The sequence below is a fragment of the Morus notabilis genome, unplaced genomic scaffold, assembly GCF_000414095.1.
Source record: "Morus notabilis unplaced genomic scaffold, ASM41409v2 Scaffold2461, whole genome shotgun sequence".
Lineage (NCBI taxonomy): Eukaryota > Viridiplantae > Streptophyta > Magnoliopsida > Rosales > Moraceae > Morus > Morus notabilis.
The window spans coordinates 47,118-65,042 of record NW_010362229.1 but is presented as its reverse complement, the minus strand read 5'-3'; the positions used below and the strand labels follow the sequence as shown (position 1 = coordinate 65,042).

The 17,925-nt window shown below is 35.8% G+C and overlaps 1 protein-coding gene across 1 annotated transcript; it reads right to left on the bottom strand.

Moving 5' to 3' along the window:
• Positions 1–4,356: 4,356 nt before the first annotated feature.
• Positions 4,357–8,173, bottom strand: LOC21386727. Its single transcript, XM_010101359.2, has one exon. The coding sequence runs from the start codon at positions 7,819–7,821 to the stop codon at positions 4,573–4,575; it is 3,249 nt and encodes a 1,082-aa protein (XP_010099661.1). The 5' UTR covers positions 7,822–8,173; the 3' UTR covers positions 4,357–4,572.
• Between the last annotated feature and the right edge of the window lie 9,752 nt (positions 8,174–17,925).

Sequence of the window (17,925 nt, the reverse complement as noted above, 5' to 3'; positions counted from 1 at the left end):
TGACTATATAAGAAATTGAGGCGGCCATTTGGAGCTGATAGATGTCCGAATGATGTGATCTATTGTCGCCTCATCCCATTAGTCTAGGTGTTATGGTTATATATTGCTCTACACAATGAGCTGCATGTCTAACTCTTATTTATTTTTATTTTTGAAATAAAATTATTTTAATATTTTATGTTATAACAAAACATATTCTTAATATTTTATGTTTTTTATAATATTAAGAATGTTTAAAAATATATTTCTAGTACCTGAAGTTGATTTTTGAGATATATAATGTCCAAACTACTATTCTTATTAATTAAATAGAAATTAATCTTTTTTTTTTAAATCTAATAATATTTTAAAACATTTAAATATATTGTTAAAGAAAACAATAAAATAAAAAAGTTCATGATTTTTTTTTAAATTTATTATTTTATCGTTAATTAAATAGAATGGTACTAAGGTCAATTTACGTCTCAAAAATTAACTTCAAAGTTTAATAAGATATTTTTAAAAACGTTGAGGTACCATTTTAATATTATCAAAAATACAAAATATCAAGAGTATGTTTCGCTATAAAATGGGGTACTAATATGATTTAATTTTATCCCTTTATTTTTTAAAAAGAGATATTTTTTCAATAATAAAATAATAAAAATAGTACAATTAACGTGAAGACCTTAGTATAAAATATGTTAACTCCAATAATGATCAATTCTACTAATGAGTTTGGAAAAAAAAAAAAAAAACGTATGCGTTATTTTAATAAAAGAAATACGTCAAATTTCGAACACACATAGGGCTCTCTAAACATAACTCTACAGTTGATAGAAACCTCGTTTTAAAGATTTGCAAAATTAAAACTTCATCGTGGAATCTCTGAGACTAGTTTATTTTTGTTGGGCTCTTGACATATGCTTTCCAGATTGTTACTTTTATTTGATTAGGAAAAAAAAAAAAAAATATATATATATATCTTAGCAACATGAGTTATATATATATATATATAAAGTATATACGATTGCCTTTATTAGCTGTAAAGAATGTTATTGCTCATTGGCTCTTGATACGTGAGAACTAACTTTTGATTCACTAAAATATCTTGCGCGATCCATTTCGTTTTACTTATAAACATGCCTTTTATGCTAGCTATTATGATTTCCCCTTTTGTGACGACAGTGTTACTATTTTTCTAATTACTGAGGACTGAGGACTACAACTTATCTTCAATCTTAAATCTTATCTTAAAAATTTTAAAAATGAAAGGGATAGAATTACATTGGACTATACCATTTTATGATTTCCCGCTGTTCATCTCAACTCCAATCATTTCCTTTTTTTTTTCTTTTGTCCTTTTCGGAGGTAGGAACTTTCATAAGGCACGCATAATTCTTAGGTATCAAAGACAAAAGACGAATCCAAATATCCAAATATCCAAAATGATGTCTTAGTCCAATTCAACAATGAATTACTATTTAATTACATTATTGTCGTATTTGGCAGATTTTAAACGAAATTCCAAAATTCATAAATAGGTATATAATCTTTTTATGAATTCGTTGCCATAATTTATTATAGCCTTATAAATTTTTTTTTTTTTTTTTAAAATCCCATTTGATTGAGCAAGGTTCACTCACAAAAGTGGCAACAACTTGGCAGGTAGGTTCCACGCAAGAACCTCATCCAATCCCAAGTTTTGCATCTTATTATAAATATTACATTTTCCCCATGCAATGAATGTGATAGAAAAGTCTAATAAAAATATAATATAGTTTATGCCCATTTGCATTATTAGTTCCCAACAATAAAAAATTAAGAAGCAGCCTTTCTCTCTCTCTCTCTCTCTTTTTTTTTTTTTTTTTTTTTTTTTTTTAATTTTAGCTGGAAAAAGAAGATGCCTCTTGGCAATAATTTTTGGGAGAATTAATTCAGTCTTTAATAGACTAGTCAAACGTTACGATCAAGTCCTCCTCGTGTTGGAGGCTTCTGTTCTAGATTGCAATTTGCAAAATCTATATTGGTCAAAAGAAAAGGAGCAATTTGCAAAATCTGTAATTAGTCTTTTTTTTTTTTTTGGTCAAGTCTTTCAAAGACGACCAATCCACACAGGTCTCGCCCGGTTGCTTAAGTAATCGTTTTGGGTCGGACGATACTCTGGCCTACTGGATAATTTATTGCATTTGAAAAAATAAAAATAAAAATAAAAAAAGTCGTTGTGACCAAACAAAAATCTATTGATTTTCTGATAGATAACAAAAATCTATTGATTGTTCCATACTATCTTTTTATTGTTTTTTTTTTTTTTTTTTTTTTTTTTTTTTTTTTTTTGCCTTTGTTCTAGTTTGCATATTGGGTTAATAAAAAAATGGTTCCCAAATTTTATGAAAAATCCCACTATAATCTTTGACTTTCATTTTTTTTTTGTTTTTTGTTTTTTTTCAAAATGATCTTTCTCTACACGGTGCAAAATCAATCCTTTTGTCAATTTTTTTTTAAAAGGGACGAAAAATACCGCATGATACATGTATAGGATTGTTGGTCCTTGGATGCTTGAATTATTAAGTGGGCATTAAATGTCAGTTGGCAGATATTGGAGGAGGATTTTCATTTACTATTCAGCAAAAAAAAAAAAAAGAAAAAAATCGCTATCGTTTACTGTAGGGCCACAATAAGTATCATCTCTTACTTAATTCTGTCATCACATAATCCGAAGAAAATGTTCATTTACCCCTCGCTTTTTTTTTTTTTTTTTGGCTGAAACATTTATCCCTCACTTAGATGGCACATGCGTAACGTTAGCAATTCTGTCTAAACTTTAACCCTCGGATTAAATTTGAGATGTAATGATACATGAATGTCAGAGATATTTTAAATATCTAAAGATTAAAATGAGATTCTCTAAAGATTCGGGAAGAAAGGTACCTTTGTTTATATTTTTTGTATCACGCTTTGTTTGGACTGTCTCAACTTGCTCTTTTTATTTTTATTTTATTTGTTTGTAAGTATTGAAACGTGATCAAAACAACGAATTTGATAATTAGCGTGAAAATGTGCGCACTCCCTAGCTAATCCCTATTCAAAATTAGTATACAAGATTTTCACAAAAAAAAAAAAAAATGATGTATAAGAAAAAAATACCGTGCATTTTCCACGTGTTAAAAAACCACTTGTGTATTGCACTTTAAGTTCCAAGGATGACATCACATATACCACGTGACGTGGCATTGCTATTGGCTCCCATATTCCCAACCGCTTGCTACGTCGTCAACAAATAGTAATTGATGGGTTATGAACTGATGAACATTGACAATTTCAATCTCGTTAATTTATTGCGACTTTGCGAGTCACGTATCTTATACCAGATCGATTGGGCTCTTTTACCGTTTCTTGCTTCTAGAGTTGTTGTGTTGACCACGTCACATACACTTATATACACACCGTATAAATATATATATATATATGTACCGAGCAGTAATTAATACAGCAGTATACGGTGGACGCTATACATCGCTGTATCCGTCCATTATCTTCTAGAAGTCGTTGGACCTTTTTTTTATATATAAATTTATATCTTTCTAATGTGAAAACCAATTAATGGCAAACGGTGAAAAACCAAATCTCAATGGCTGTCTTTCATCATAACTTCATTTCATATTGATTATTGCGGGGGCCACCACTTATCCTTTTAACATCGATGGTAATCCAATGGCAGGCGGGTGTGCGAAGTTGACTCCGCCCGTGATCCAACCAACATCTTCCAAGCAAGCACTCGCACCCAAGTCCATATTCATATCTTTGGATAAAACCCAAGTCTTTGTAGTGGACCATCCCCCTTCTAGATTTTTTATTTTATATATATATATATATTTTTTTTTTATTTTTAATATAATCTACGCATTTATCCTAGATAGATAGATGGAGAAATCGGGGGAAAAAAAATAGGTAGGGGACTGCATTTTAGGGGGGTTTTTGGCAATTATTGTCTTTATTGCTTTTGTTTTGGTTTATGTCGTTAGGTTTTTGTATTGTCGTATCGTTTGTTGGGTAGGTTATGTTGTCGTTTGTTTGTATATTGATGAGCTTAAGAACGCAGAGAGTAGCAACAGCCACAAAGCTTTTTCAAGAAAATATCACATTGCCAACACTTTTTTTCGGGAAAAAAAATCGTTATTTTCTTCTATTGTTGTGTTTTCCGGTGTTTTCTTTCTTTTTTTTTATTTTTTTTAAAGAAAAAACAAAAAAAACAAAAAAACAAACATTCATGATGAAGCTTAAAACTAACATAATATTTCCAGCATTATGATCTGTAATGGATCATACGTAAAAAGTTTCAATTTTATATGTCAATGTTTTTAAGAAGGCTTTCCAAGTTCAATTTTAGATGTCATTCAGATAGTTGAGCTTTGAAAAAGATCATCTACACAAAACATCCAACATATCAAATATAAAATGCTCAGAAAACATGCAGATCAAGACCTTAATTTCGCTCTTTTATTAATAGTCAACATCAGCCATCCGAACTCACACCTAAGGTACGCATATATTTTTACGACTCTGGTTTTGAAAGGACTCAACAAGTCAATATCATTCCAGATCATGTTCTTCCTCATTTGAAGCACTCCCGTTGGCTCCAGAAGCAAGCTCGGCTTCGAATGCCTTGGAATTGGAAGGCAGCCTTTCGTACATCCTAGATGCCGACGGAAGAAGCCTGCACCGTCCCAAGGTCAGGCTCCGGCTGAGCTTCTCGTAGGTCCATCTCTGCTGAACATAAACTAAAGCTGCCAGAACAATGGCTGTCAAAGGAATCGTGATGTCCCCAAACTTGGAGTAGAAATTCATGCTTGGATCAACAAACTCGTACTCCTCACGGAAGTAAGGATTGCGAGTAGGAGCTCTAACATAATCATAGAGGTGCGGGAGAAGTCTAACAACTGTGATCCCAATGTAGTATAGCTTTCTAAGTGGTTTAGAATCGATCTGCCAGATTATATTGCTGATGATTTGTGGAAGCAGGAAAAAATCTTGGACAAGGCCAACATATTCTTCTAGCTCAATTTCCCATTCACTCAGGACGTGAGAGCTTCCTTGTGAAAATGCGTAGCTTCTTCTTAGAATTGGTTTTTGACCAATTCCCATGCTGTGAAGAATTAGGACTAGTATATATCCAATTATGTGTATCACCAAGGTGGACACAAGCACCTTCTTGTCACTGGGGACACGATGAGGTTCGCGAGGAGCTCGAGTTTGTAATCTGACCCGAGATTTCCACACCTTCTGACAAAGCCTCAGAGTGAGTAGTAATGCTGCCATTACCAGAAGCTTCACCATGTAGTCGAGTACGTGGAACCATCTACTATTCTCGAGATCATAGGACGATGATTCAAATGATCGATCTGAAGATTCCTTCTTGAAGAGAGCTTCTGCGTCTGTGACAAGAGGAATGAGATACCCAATTGCTTCTACACCGAGCATGACAAGGGACATGAAAGGAACAGAATCCGTTTTTTGGTTGATGTAAAACAACTGGCTTGTGATGCAAGCAATCGCCAGCGAAAGAGTCAAAATCCGGAGGATCCCCTCGATGCCCCTTTGAGAGAGGATATCTTCTCTCTGCCTCCTGTAAGAGATTGGGAAAGTTCGGAGCTTGACTGGACTAAAACGGAGGGGATCATCGTCGTTCCTTTGGCTGGCTATGGAAATGCTGGCCGTTGGATCGACTAACCACCGAGAAGTAGTTGGAGGATACGACACAATCACCTCGATCAAACAATCCAGACCATTATCAAGATCCATGCTGTCGTGTAAGACTTGCCACGAGGCTCGGACATCCCTGCAGCCAAGTAAATACATCTTTCCAACACGCTGGTCATAAAGCCCCTCCAAGAAAAGAGCGGAAACGTTGTTGTATTCCTTTCCAGTGATAAAGAGCTGTGCAGATACATTCAGGAGAAGCTGATTATCTGAGTATTGCGCCTTTGTACGGTAAGGAGCTTCCTCTGCAGTGGAATTGGAACTAATTGACCAATATTGCCTGAATAAGGGACCAACGGAGAGGATATCCATCTGAATCTCAGTTCTTGACGGCCGAGCATTGGTAGTTTTCGAATGAGGAACTGCAGCAGTTAGAAGTGAGAGATCTTCTGAGAGGACAGAAAGACTAACTTCGAAAGCTTCAGAGTCTTCTAGCTTGGGGAAAGGCAGCAACGATTTCTTGATCACAGTACGAAAACTGAATTCTTCGTTTCTTTCTAACAAGGCACCAGCCAAACCCGACTTTGTGTAATTGTAGGATGGACGGGAGAATTGGAAGTAATTCCAAAGCTCTGAAGGCTGCAGTATTCGCATTTCAAATGAGAGAGGAAAGTATGATGGAGGCTTGGTACTAAGGCTGGAAAAGGTCCCGTACATTATGCTTCTTTGCTCAATGGAAAATGAGATTGGTATGTACAAACATATCCGAGAATCGCATGCATTCCCTTCAGCATCAACAATTCCAGGGCAACCAACCATGCAAAGCTGCCCACTTGCAGAATTCCATATTCCCTCAGCAGCAACAGTCATGTTGCCAAGCCCGGATCTCATTGCTGCAGTATATCGATTCTCCGAGGGGGGAGAAGCTCTAAAGACAGCTGAAACCCTTGCAGAAGAGTCATATCTATTGACTGTTTTTTGGTCACACTTAATGACTTGCAGATAAAGATTGACCCCTTTAAAACCGCCATTGGTCGCATTGATCCCTTTGTTTGCACTTGCAAATGGACCCAACTTACTGCAGAAATTGTCTTCCCCATCACACTGCCAGTTTGGCAGAACAGTGAAAGCTTGTTGCCGGGTAACCCCTTTAATGATTTTGCAGAACCGATTTCCCTTGTAGACTGGAATCACGGCAGTACCATTCTTGTAAGGATAAGGATCACATGCCTTTGACACTATTTTCTCCGAGGTGAATTCGTAGTTTGCTGAACTTCCCAACTGAGAAGTTACACGAACATGATCAAAGTACTTATCGCTTGATTTTGGGTTCAAACTTCTCATTTCCCCTCGGATGGCCCTGCTTGTCAAAGTGAACTTCTTCGGAAAGCGAAGAACGAGCAGAATTCTGTCATCCTCCAACAAAGGAGGCTGCTGATTCTCATAAGGTTTAGAAGCATTAACCCATTCCCATGGATGACTGGACGGGTTATTAATCTCCCGATCAGGCAACATCGTGTTCCCCAACATGCAAACCACTCTCTCCCCACCATTCCTTTTCGATTCAGTATAAATCCCTTGGAAGTGAATTGTGAGTTCAGACTGCCCAGGCCCAATCCCAAAGTGGGAATTTTGATCATAACCGTAATCCCCAAAATTACCATTAGCAGTGATGCCAATAGTCATCAATCCGCTAACACTCACTGAGTTCTTCGATCGATGGGCAAGATTAACATCCTTAACCCAGAAAGAAACCAGGTTCAATGGATCACTACCCTCAGTAGGGACTGTTGAAAAGTACCTATCAGACTGATATGCATTCTCTTTATATCTAACATCAAATGGCATGATTGGGGCTTTTCCATTTACCTGAATCCAATCCCCATTCTTAAAAGAAATCTGTCTTTTGATACTATAAACACTGCTATCTTCAGGGCTCAGTTCAGAAGCAGAAGACAGAACAGATTTACATTCTTCTTTCACTTCATCGATTCGATCATACTTATAGGTCACTGGAGATTCATTTCTAACCTCAGTTGGTTCTTCTTGTTCTATTTCTACCCAACTATCAGGTAATGAAAACCCAAAACCCAACAACCCACACAGAGTCCACACGACAATAGCAAAATAAACAAGTTTCATGGTTGCCAATTGTCAAATATCCCAACTTTCCTCAAGATTTCTCAGCTATAAGCGAATCAAAAGACAAAAATTTTAAAAACCCAATTTCTGTAATCTCATAAATTGCAGTTTCAGAAGTCAACAAAAAGGAGAAGTTCAATCTTGTGGTTTAGGGGGTATTGGGGAGATCACAAAAGTAAAAAAGACGCATTTTTTGTACGAGGAACACTAACCTGAATCCGACCATTCTTGCATAGATTAGGCTGAGAAATAACCCCACTTGCACGAATTTGGATCTCGATTTGAGTCTTTAAAGGACAAAAGAAAAGTCTGTTTATGAGTTTATGGAGGATTGGAGTTGAAGACTGAAGTGGTTCGTTGGAATAGTGTAATGACTTCTCAAGTCGTCGAGGCTTTCTTCCCACGCTTTCTTTCGGCGCGTGTGAAGTAACTAACACGGATGACAAATTTTTCATAATTTCGTATTTTCGTGTTTGGCCGAAAGCTCGCACAAAATAATTTTTGCCAAAAAAAGAAAAAAAAAACGAAACGCAACATTTTTTTGCTGTACATGAGATTTTTATTTTTATTTTTATTTTTGCTATGAAGATAATAATGGAAAAGAAATCACAAAAGTTTAGGACTCATTTTTTTTATTCGTTTAAATTAAAAAGTAAATATATATTAAAAATAATATAATAAAATATTTTAAATTTAAATTTAAAATATTTTATTATATTATTTTTAATATATATTTACTTTTTAATTTAAACGAATAAAAAAAATGAGTCCTAAACTTTTGTGATTTCTTTTCCATTATTATCTTCATAGCAAAAATAAAAATAAAAATAAAAATAAAAATAAAAATCTCATGTACAGCAAAAAAATGTTGCGTTTCGTTTTTTTTTTCTTTTTAGTTGCCGAATCACTTTTTTTAGTTCCAAAACATGTTATTCAGCAATATATATATATATATATATATATATTCCAGAACATGTTGGATTTTTTTTTTTCAATGATACGTGAATTTCCCTTATTTGTTCAAGCCCAATTTTTAATAATTCCAGAAAAAAGGTCAATTTTTAATTTATAGTTTTTCTTAAAAAATTTTTACCGAGTGAATGCTTTATTTAAGTCCCTGCCCAATGTCCCACACAGTCCCAGAACATGTTTTATTTTGAAAAGATAAAATTTTCCTTGTAATTTAAAAAAATAAATTGAACACCGACTATTTAATTTTTTTATTTTTGTTTTGGATCTGAGATGTCCGAAGATTTTTAGAGTTGACAGTATTGACTCGATCATATCATGTATTATCCACTTTTTATTATTATTACGTTTTAGCGCCTTTTTTGGGAAAATTAAGCTGGCATCTCATTTTTTTGGAAAAAAAAAATGTAAATATATAAGACAAAAAACTATCTTGTCTTTACGGGTTTGTGCATTTAAGATCGCAAGAAATAAAGTTTAGAAATTCATTTTAAATTTCTTAGCTATTATCAACTTTAAAAATCACTTCTTCATTTATGCCACATAGTATTATAATTTCTTAGGTGGCGTTTAGTTCATAGATTCAAACCATATGATTAGAATTATTTTTTATTTATGTGTATTTTTTATGAGAGAAAATACTGTAACGAATCACGAATCATGATTCGAATCAGGAAACGAATCTAGGTACCAAATAGACTCTTAATGTTGGGGAATTTTTCCAAAGACCCTCGAAATCAATACACATATCACAGGATAAAATGGAGATGAGGAACTGAAACCCAAGTCAAAGTATATTGACCAATTCACAAATTGAATCCCATCTCAATTGAAGGAGGACGTAACCTCGATCGAAATGGATAGACCGAGACCGAAATCGATAGAGAATTTTAATGCTACGAGATCAATATAGACTGAGATTAAGAAAGATAGTGAGGATCTGATACGAATTTACATACTAACGTATTCCTACTGAACAAAACTTCACTGTTTACATTTCCATGAATTCTTAAAGCGTGCCCCCCACTTAAGATAACTTTTTTATACCGCAAGTTCAACCAATAAAACTTCTAAATATCGTAAACCTGAACTATTCTTTTGTTGAATTAAATGAAATCAGTCATCGCCAGTTTACTCTCTATTCCATTTTTGTATCTCCTTTTTCTTTGAAATTTTCAATCATTTCCAAAACCGTGGCGCTGCTCCTCACTTTATATTATTCATCTTCTTTATGCTTTATGACGTCAATTTACTTCTTTAACATTGTTATGTTCACTACTTTTGTAACTTTTTATTATTTCTTAAGATTGTTGGCTTTAATAATTAACAACAACACATATTAAAGTTTCTATAAAAAAAAAACAATGAGTACATTAAAGTGTATAATTTATCTTTTTTTATGTGAATAGTATGTAATTTATTTATTATATATGTTATATTTTAGCTGTAAAAATTTCTCTTTTAATTTGAGCCCCCACTCGAGTCACATTCTGACTCCATTCTTTGTGGGGATGACTTGTGTCAGAAGGAGAATCTTCATTCAGTGATACACCCCCCACTATCTTCCTTAATAAATGCACCTAAACCGGACGCAACACCTGTAAAGGTAAATAACGGAATGAAAAGTGACATTTTCAAAGGAGAGAAACCTCTGGGGACATTCCAAAGGCAGGACATCCTTGGAGAAGGAAAGGAATGGCGACGTGTTGTAAGAGTAATTCCACAAAACGACAATAATTTTTGGAGAAGGATTTCACCAAACAACAAGTCACTTTACTTGAGGAAGCATATGCAGTACAACTGTTTTGAAAAATAGATCTTTACTCTACATGTGGAGCTCTAGTTTGCCGCTAGATCTAAGTTAACAAAGATACTCATATGTTGTATTGTGGTTAGATAAAAAGACTTGTATCTTCGGTGGAGTTCATTCAGTTTTTCACAGACTTGTACAGAGAGAGAAACTCCACCAGTGTACAGAGAGAGAAAGTGTAAGAGTGTTTGGGTTCCAAGAAAATCTGGGTAGAAATAGGTTCTTTATCTCCCACTGGGTATTTTCTTGAGGGAAACACTTGGGTCTCTTCTCTAGGAATCAATCTTTGTAAAGAGTGTGAGTTTTCTTTGTGATTGGTGAGCTGTGAGGGTGTAATCTCTTCTCTAATAGTGGAATAGAGCTTTCTGTGGAATTGCTCAACATGGACATAAGACAAGTTTTTGTCCGAACCTCGGTGAAACAAATCTTTTGCGTTCTTGTTGATTGATTTCTGAGATTTGGGTAATTTGAGTATGGTGTTGGCAATCGGCTAACAGTGGTATTAGAGCTTCTGGTTAGAGGTGGAATTTTGCAGATTCAAGGGCTTCTCAGGCAGTCTTGATCAAGAACCGAAGAGAAGAAGAAATGGGCACTGCCAAATTTGAGCTCGAGAAGTTTGATGGTTCTAGAGATTTTAGCTTGTGGAGGAAGAAGTGAAGAGCCATTCTTGTTCAACAGAAAGCTATGAAAGCACTAGGAGACATGAAGGACGTGAAGGGAACCGAAGAAGAGAAAGCCGAAATGCAAGAAATCGCTTATTCTACAATCATCCTCTACCTAGCCGACAATGTTCTCAGACAAGTAAACGAAGAGGATACGACAACAAAAGTATGGCTCAAACTTGAGTAATTATATATGACAAAATCCCTTACAAACAAGATCTATCTAAAGGAGAGTCTTTTCAGCTTTAGAATGGATACCTCTAAAAGTCTAGAAAAGAATCTTGACGATTTCAATAAGATTATAATAGATCTTGCCAATATTGGGGAAAAAATAGAGGAGGAAAATCATGCGGTGATTCTCCTAATCTCTTTACCATAAAATTTTAGGGAAGTCAAGAATGCTATTAAGTATGGCAGGGAAAGTTTGTCTCTAGAGGATGTACTTTTTGCTTTGAGATCCTGGGAACTAGAGATCAAATTTGAGATATCTCAAAGAAAAGACATTGTTGGAGACGAAGGTATTTTCTCAAGAGGGAGGCCCACGAAGAGAGATCACATCAAACCGAAAGTTAGACCAAATTCAAGGTCTAAATCAAGATCAGCTTAAAGAAAGTGTTTTCACTGTAATAAGCCTGGGCATATCAACCAGTTCTGCAAAGAGTGGAAGAAAAAACTTGCTTAACAGAAAAACTCAGAGGGAGAAGCTACAGCCAATCAAGCTGAAGGATGTGACAGTTCAGAGATCCTGGTTGTAGGGGTAAGCAAATAAGAAGATGAGTGAATTTTAGATTCTAGGTGCACTTACTAGATGTGCTCTAGGAAATCTTGGTTCACACACTATGAGGCAATAAACGGAGGAAAAGTTCTGATGGAAAATAACCAGTCTTGTAATGTAACAGGACTTGGTTCAATTACCCTGATGATGGATGATGGAACACTACAAGTTCTCAAGAATGTTCGTCATGTCCCTGACATAAGGAGAAACCTCGTCTCCTTAAGAACATTAGATGACTCTGGTTATTCCTACAAAGCAGAAAGTGGAACTCTAAAGATTTTGAGAGGAAATCTGGTTACAATGAAGGGCAAGAAAGAACAAGGCTTCTATGTGTTAATGGGACAAACCACTATTGGAATTACAGCCACAGTAGAAAAGGATAAAGTAAATGCCACTATTTGGCATAAAAGATTAGGCCATGTTAGCGAAAGAGGGCTACAAGAACTAAGCAAGCAGGGTCTGCTTGGCAAAGACAAAATAAACCAGATGGAATTTTGTGAGTAGTGCATAATGGGCAAACAACATAGATTAAGCTTCACCTCATCAAGCTACTGAGCCAAAGTGCCTCTAGACTATGTTCATGCAGACTTATGGGGACTTGAAAGAGTGGCTACACACGGCGGTCACATGTATTATCTTTCCATTGTAGATGATCATTCTAGAAAAGTATGGATCTATCTGTTAAAAACTAAAGATGCATGCTTTGACAAATTTAAACAATGGAAAGCTCTAGTTGAAAACTAGAAAAATAAGAAACTTAAAGCCCTCAGAACTGACAATGGTATGGAATTCTGCCATGAATATTTTACCCAGTATTGTCTAGAAAGAGGTATAGTTAGGCAAAGAATTGTAAAGAAAACCCCCTAACAAAATGGGGTAGTTGAGAGGATGAACATAACCCTTATGGAAATGGTCAAGTGCATGTCGTTTAGGTCTGGGTTAAGTAAGAACTTTTGGGAAGAAGATGTTAGTACAACAACTTATCTTCTAAACCGATGTCTGTGTAAGCCTAACAACCTGAAAACTCCAGAAGAATGCTGGACATGAAAATCACCAGCTTTGAGTAATGTAAGGGTATTTGGTTATGCAGCCTATGCACACTAAAGGGAAGGAAAACTAGACCCAAGGTCCATAAAAGACATTTTCTTAGGTTATCCAGAGGGGATTAAAGGTTATAGGTTGTGTGTAAAATATGGTCCTCATTTCAAAATCCTAATAAGTAGAGATGTAATCTTTAATGAACATGACATGACATATATGTCAAAGGAAAAAGATACTAATGTCTCTACTGATTTTATAGGAATAGGACCACCAACAGCTCAAAAGCTTCAAGTGGAGGTGGACAAAATCACCACATAAACAATAAATTATGATGATATAAATCATCCAGCAACCAACACATCCCAGCAAAGTGAAGTCCCTCAAAACACGTAACCGAAACAGGAAGAAAATGAAGAAAACAACACTGATTTTGTTCAAGAAACCTAATCAGTCACTTCTCAAAACTTGGATGAGTATGTTCTATTAAAAGATAGGCAAAGGAGAACAATAAAGCCACCTGACAGATATTTGGGTATCAACATGATAGCCTATTTATTGTTCACTGTCGCAGAATTAGAGGATAAAGAACCTAAGACTTTTGGAGAAGCCATTGAAAGCTCAAAGTCTAGAAATTGGAAGGCTGTAATGGATGAAGAAATGTAGTCACTAAAAAAAATAAGACTTGGGTGCTAGTGGATAAACCAAAGAAGCATAAAGTTGTCGACTGTAAGTGGATATTCAAAGTCAAGGATGGTGCTGCATCGAATGAACCCAAGAGATTTAAAGCTCGTCTTGTAGCAAAGGAGTAGAATGGATTAACTACACTGAAATTTTCTCTCCAGTTGTTAAGTACAAAACAATCAGGACAATTCTTGCCTTAGTAGCTTACAAAGATTGGGAGTTGGAGCAAATGGATGTTAAAACTGCCTTCTTGCATGGAAACCTCGAGGAAACAATCTACATGCACCAACCTCCAGGATATTAAGAGAAAGGGAAAAGTGACAAAGTGTGTTTACCAAAGAAGTCTCTATATGGACTCAAGAAGTCCCCTAGGCAATGGTACAAACGTTTTGATAATTATGTGACCAAGAGAGGTTTTAAAAGAAGTGAATATGATTCCTGTTTATACTTTAAAGATCTAGGGATTGAGAAATAAGTATATCTTCTACTATATGTAGATGATATGCTGATCACTAGCAGTTATCCATATAAGATTAGAGAGGTTAAGAGAATGCTTGGCTCCGAGTTTGAATGAAGGACCTTGGAGAAGCAAAAAGAATTTTAGGAATAGACATTAATAGAAACAGGAAGCAAAAGAAGTTAAGTTTATCTCAAGGAGACTGTCTTAGGAAAGTGGTTCAAAAGTTCTTAATGGATCAGGCCAAACCAGTTCAAGTTCCTTTGGCAGCTCATTTTAAGCTATTTGTAGAACAGTCCCCATCTACAGAGGAAGAAAAGATAAAAATGGCCAAAATCTCATATTCAAGCGCAATGGGATCCTTGATGTATGCAATGATATGTTCAAAACTGAATTTGGCCCATGCAGTAAGTGTATTAAGTAGATATATGTCAAATCCAGGTCATGAACATTGGTTAGCCATGAAATGGTTATTGAGGTATATCAAGGGCACTTTAAACTATGGGCTTATATACAAATATGAAACTGATCTTTTGCATCTAGATGTATTTGTAGATTCTAATTTTGCAAGTGACAGGGAAGATCTACTTCAGCATACATGGCAACTCTAGGTGGAAATTGTATAAGCTAGAAGGCACAACTACAACCAGCAGTAGCCTTATTAAGCACCGAGGCAGAGTAAATAGTTGGAGTAGAAGGTTTCAAGGAAGCCATTTGGTTGCAGGGACTACTAAAGGAGTTAAGAATTCTTAAAGGAGTTGCAACAATACACTTTGACAGCCAATCTGCCATTCACTTGTGCAAGAATCCTGTCTATCATGAGAAGACGAAGCACATAGATGTACGACACCACTTTATAAGAGAAAAGGAGGAGAAAAACACAATCAAGCTGGAAAAGGTTGATACAAAAGAAAATCCCTCCGACATGGCAACAAAAGTTGTCACTGTTGGGAAGCTTCAGAAGTGTCTAAAACTTCTCAGCATTGGCAAGACATGATCAGGAGAGGGATGAGCAATGACCCACAAGGAGTAAATTATTCAGATTTCCGTTCTGTGAAATTAAGGTCGAGTTTTGTAAGTGTAATTCCACCTAACAACAATAATTTTTTGGAGAAGGATTTCACCAAACGACAAGTCACTTTACTGAGGATGCATATGCAGTACAACTGTTTTGAAGAATAGATCTTTACTCTACACGTGGAGCTTTAGTTTGCCGCTAGATCTAAGTTAATAAAGATACTCATATGATGTATTGTGGTTAGATAAAAAGACTTGTATCTTCGGTGGAGTTCATTCAGTTTTTCACAGACTTGGAGAGAGAGAGAAGCTTCACCGGTGTATAGAGAGAGAAAGTGTAAGAGTGTTTGGGTTCCAAGAAAATTTGGGTAGAAATAGGTTCTTTATCTCCCATTGGGTATTTTCTTGAGGGAAACACTTAGGTCTTTTCTCTAGGAATCAATCTTTGTAATTGGGTGTGAGTTTTCTTTGTGATTGGTGAACTGTGAGGGTGTAATCTCTTCTCTAATTGTGGAATAGAGCTTTCTGTGGGATAGCTCAATGGGGATTTAAGACAAGTTTTCGTTCGAACCTCAGTGAAACAAATCATTTGTGTTCTTGTTGATTGATTTCTGAGATTTGGGTAATTTGAGTCTAGTGTTGGCAATCGGCTAACACGTGTCATGATCAGAGTGAATCAGGAATATTCATCTGATCATGACATGCGTCATATAAATAGAAAGCAATATGAACGATGAAAGGGTCCGATCCCTAGAGAATCAGAAGAGACATTGTTCTATTGAATTCTCTTCTTTTTTTGTCTTAGTTCTTTGATTCATTCTAGCCCTCTTTAGGATACTTGCCTGACTTGAGTGTCAGAATGTCTTCTGCAAGATAACCCCCAGCTCCCACCAGTTAAAGAGTGAGAGAAGGACAACAAAGAAGGAGATCCAACTAACAGGAATTGACGTTTGGAAATTTGCAACAGCGCATATCAAAATAAAAATCAAAACTCCAACTTAAAAGACTTTTGAGCAATATTATTGGTCACAAATCATAATCAATATTTCCTCACAGAGTTTGGTTGTGCTTTCCCGTGGCAAAACATTGGCTCTTCAAACTTTCTAAAAGGTCAAAAAGTATCAAGTTAGAAGTCAACTCTAAAATTTTTCACCATTGGTTGTGCAAACTATTAAACAACTTACGACAATTACTCTCAACGACTCTTGAGATTATGGGAAGGAATGGAGTGAGGACGGTTTTTACCTCTTATGGTTAATATGAAAAGTTTACAAAAAATTACAACAACTTCATCTACCAAATGAATATTAGACAACATTAACTAATAACTAGGTGTCATATCTACCAACTACGACAAGAGTTTGGGAATTGTTGATAGTCTGCATTTGACCTCTTTAGAGTTCAGACGTAAGCTAACGCCTTGGGATCAATGAAGCAAAACTTGTAAAGTAAAGGGGAGTTTGATACGCGGTAAATTTCTGAGAAAGTCAATCCCATGGGATTCATTTTATTTCAATTTGAGATAATTTTAAAAAACAAAAATTTAAATAAGAATAAAACAGATAGAGCAAACATTTTTTTTTTTTTAAAGTTCACGCTTTAATCCTTTCCTCTCGCGCGGTCCTCTCTCTCTCTCTCTCATTTCAATCTCAATCCAGATGTGGACATTCTCTCTCTTTCTCGTTTAAAACTTTCATCTCAAACCATATTCACAGGACAGAGATAGCACAACGCTCACGGGCTAGGCGGTGGCCTCAAAGGCGAAAAATGACGGTGCTACAAGGGGTGAGGATGGTCTGTATTGCTCAGACTTCTGGAAAGGTTATGAGGGGATGGCCGTTGATTGAGTGGTGGGAACCGCTGCGACTTGAGCAGTGGTACAAAAGGTCTTCAATCGTGAGACGACCAGTGATGACTGGATAGGCTGATGGACGGCCATGGCAGGCGAGGAGGTGGACTGGGATGGAAACCTCTGTTGGGGTGGTGGGGCTGCATCGAGGATGGTCAAGAGTCATGGTGGGGTCTTGGGTTGGTGAGCTTCCGGCGACAATGCGTTGCCATGTTGTTCATGGGCTTAATTTTGACGTGATTACTAAGATTCTCAAGAATGTGAATAACATGTAGGGTGCGGTTGTAGTGACGGAATAGTAATAGGAATATGAATGGTAATAGTGATGGAATAAAATGAAAAGGAAAATTGATTTATTTGTTTGGTTAAAATTTAACAAACATTATGGAATGGATCATCATTATTTTTATTTTGACTAATAGGAATATGAATGGTAATAGTGATGGAATAAAATGAAAAGGAAAATTAATTTATTTGTTTGGTTAAAATTTAACAAATATTATGGAATGGATCATCATTATTTTTATTTTGACCAATTTATCCTTTAAAAAGTAATATAAAATAATCATTTGTCGAGTCTTCTTTTTTTCTTAAAAAGATTTAAAAAGGAAAATAAAAACCTCATGTTGTTTATGCACAAACGCCAGTGAAACACCATTAAAAGAAAATATTAAAAAAAACCATCATGGACGACAATATGTAGCAGGAGCACCCATAAATCTACACCACCATCGGTATCACGCGACAGCTCCACTCCCACCAGAATCGTCATCACCCTTCGGCGTTGCAGCGACCAATGCTCGCCGTCATCGAAAAGCTGTCGAGCGACGTTCAGTAGCTTTC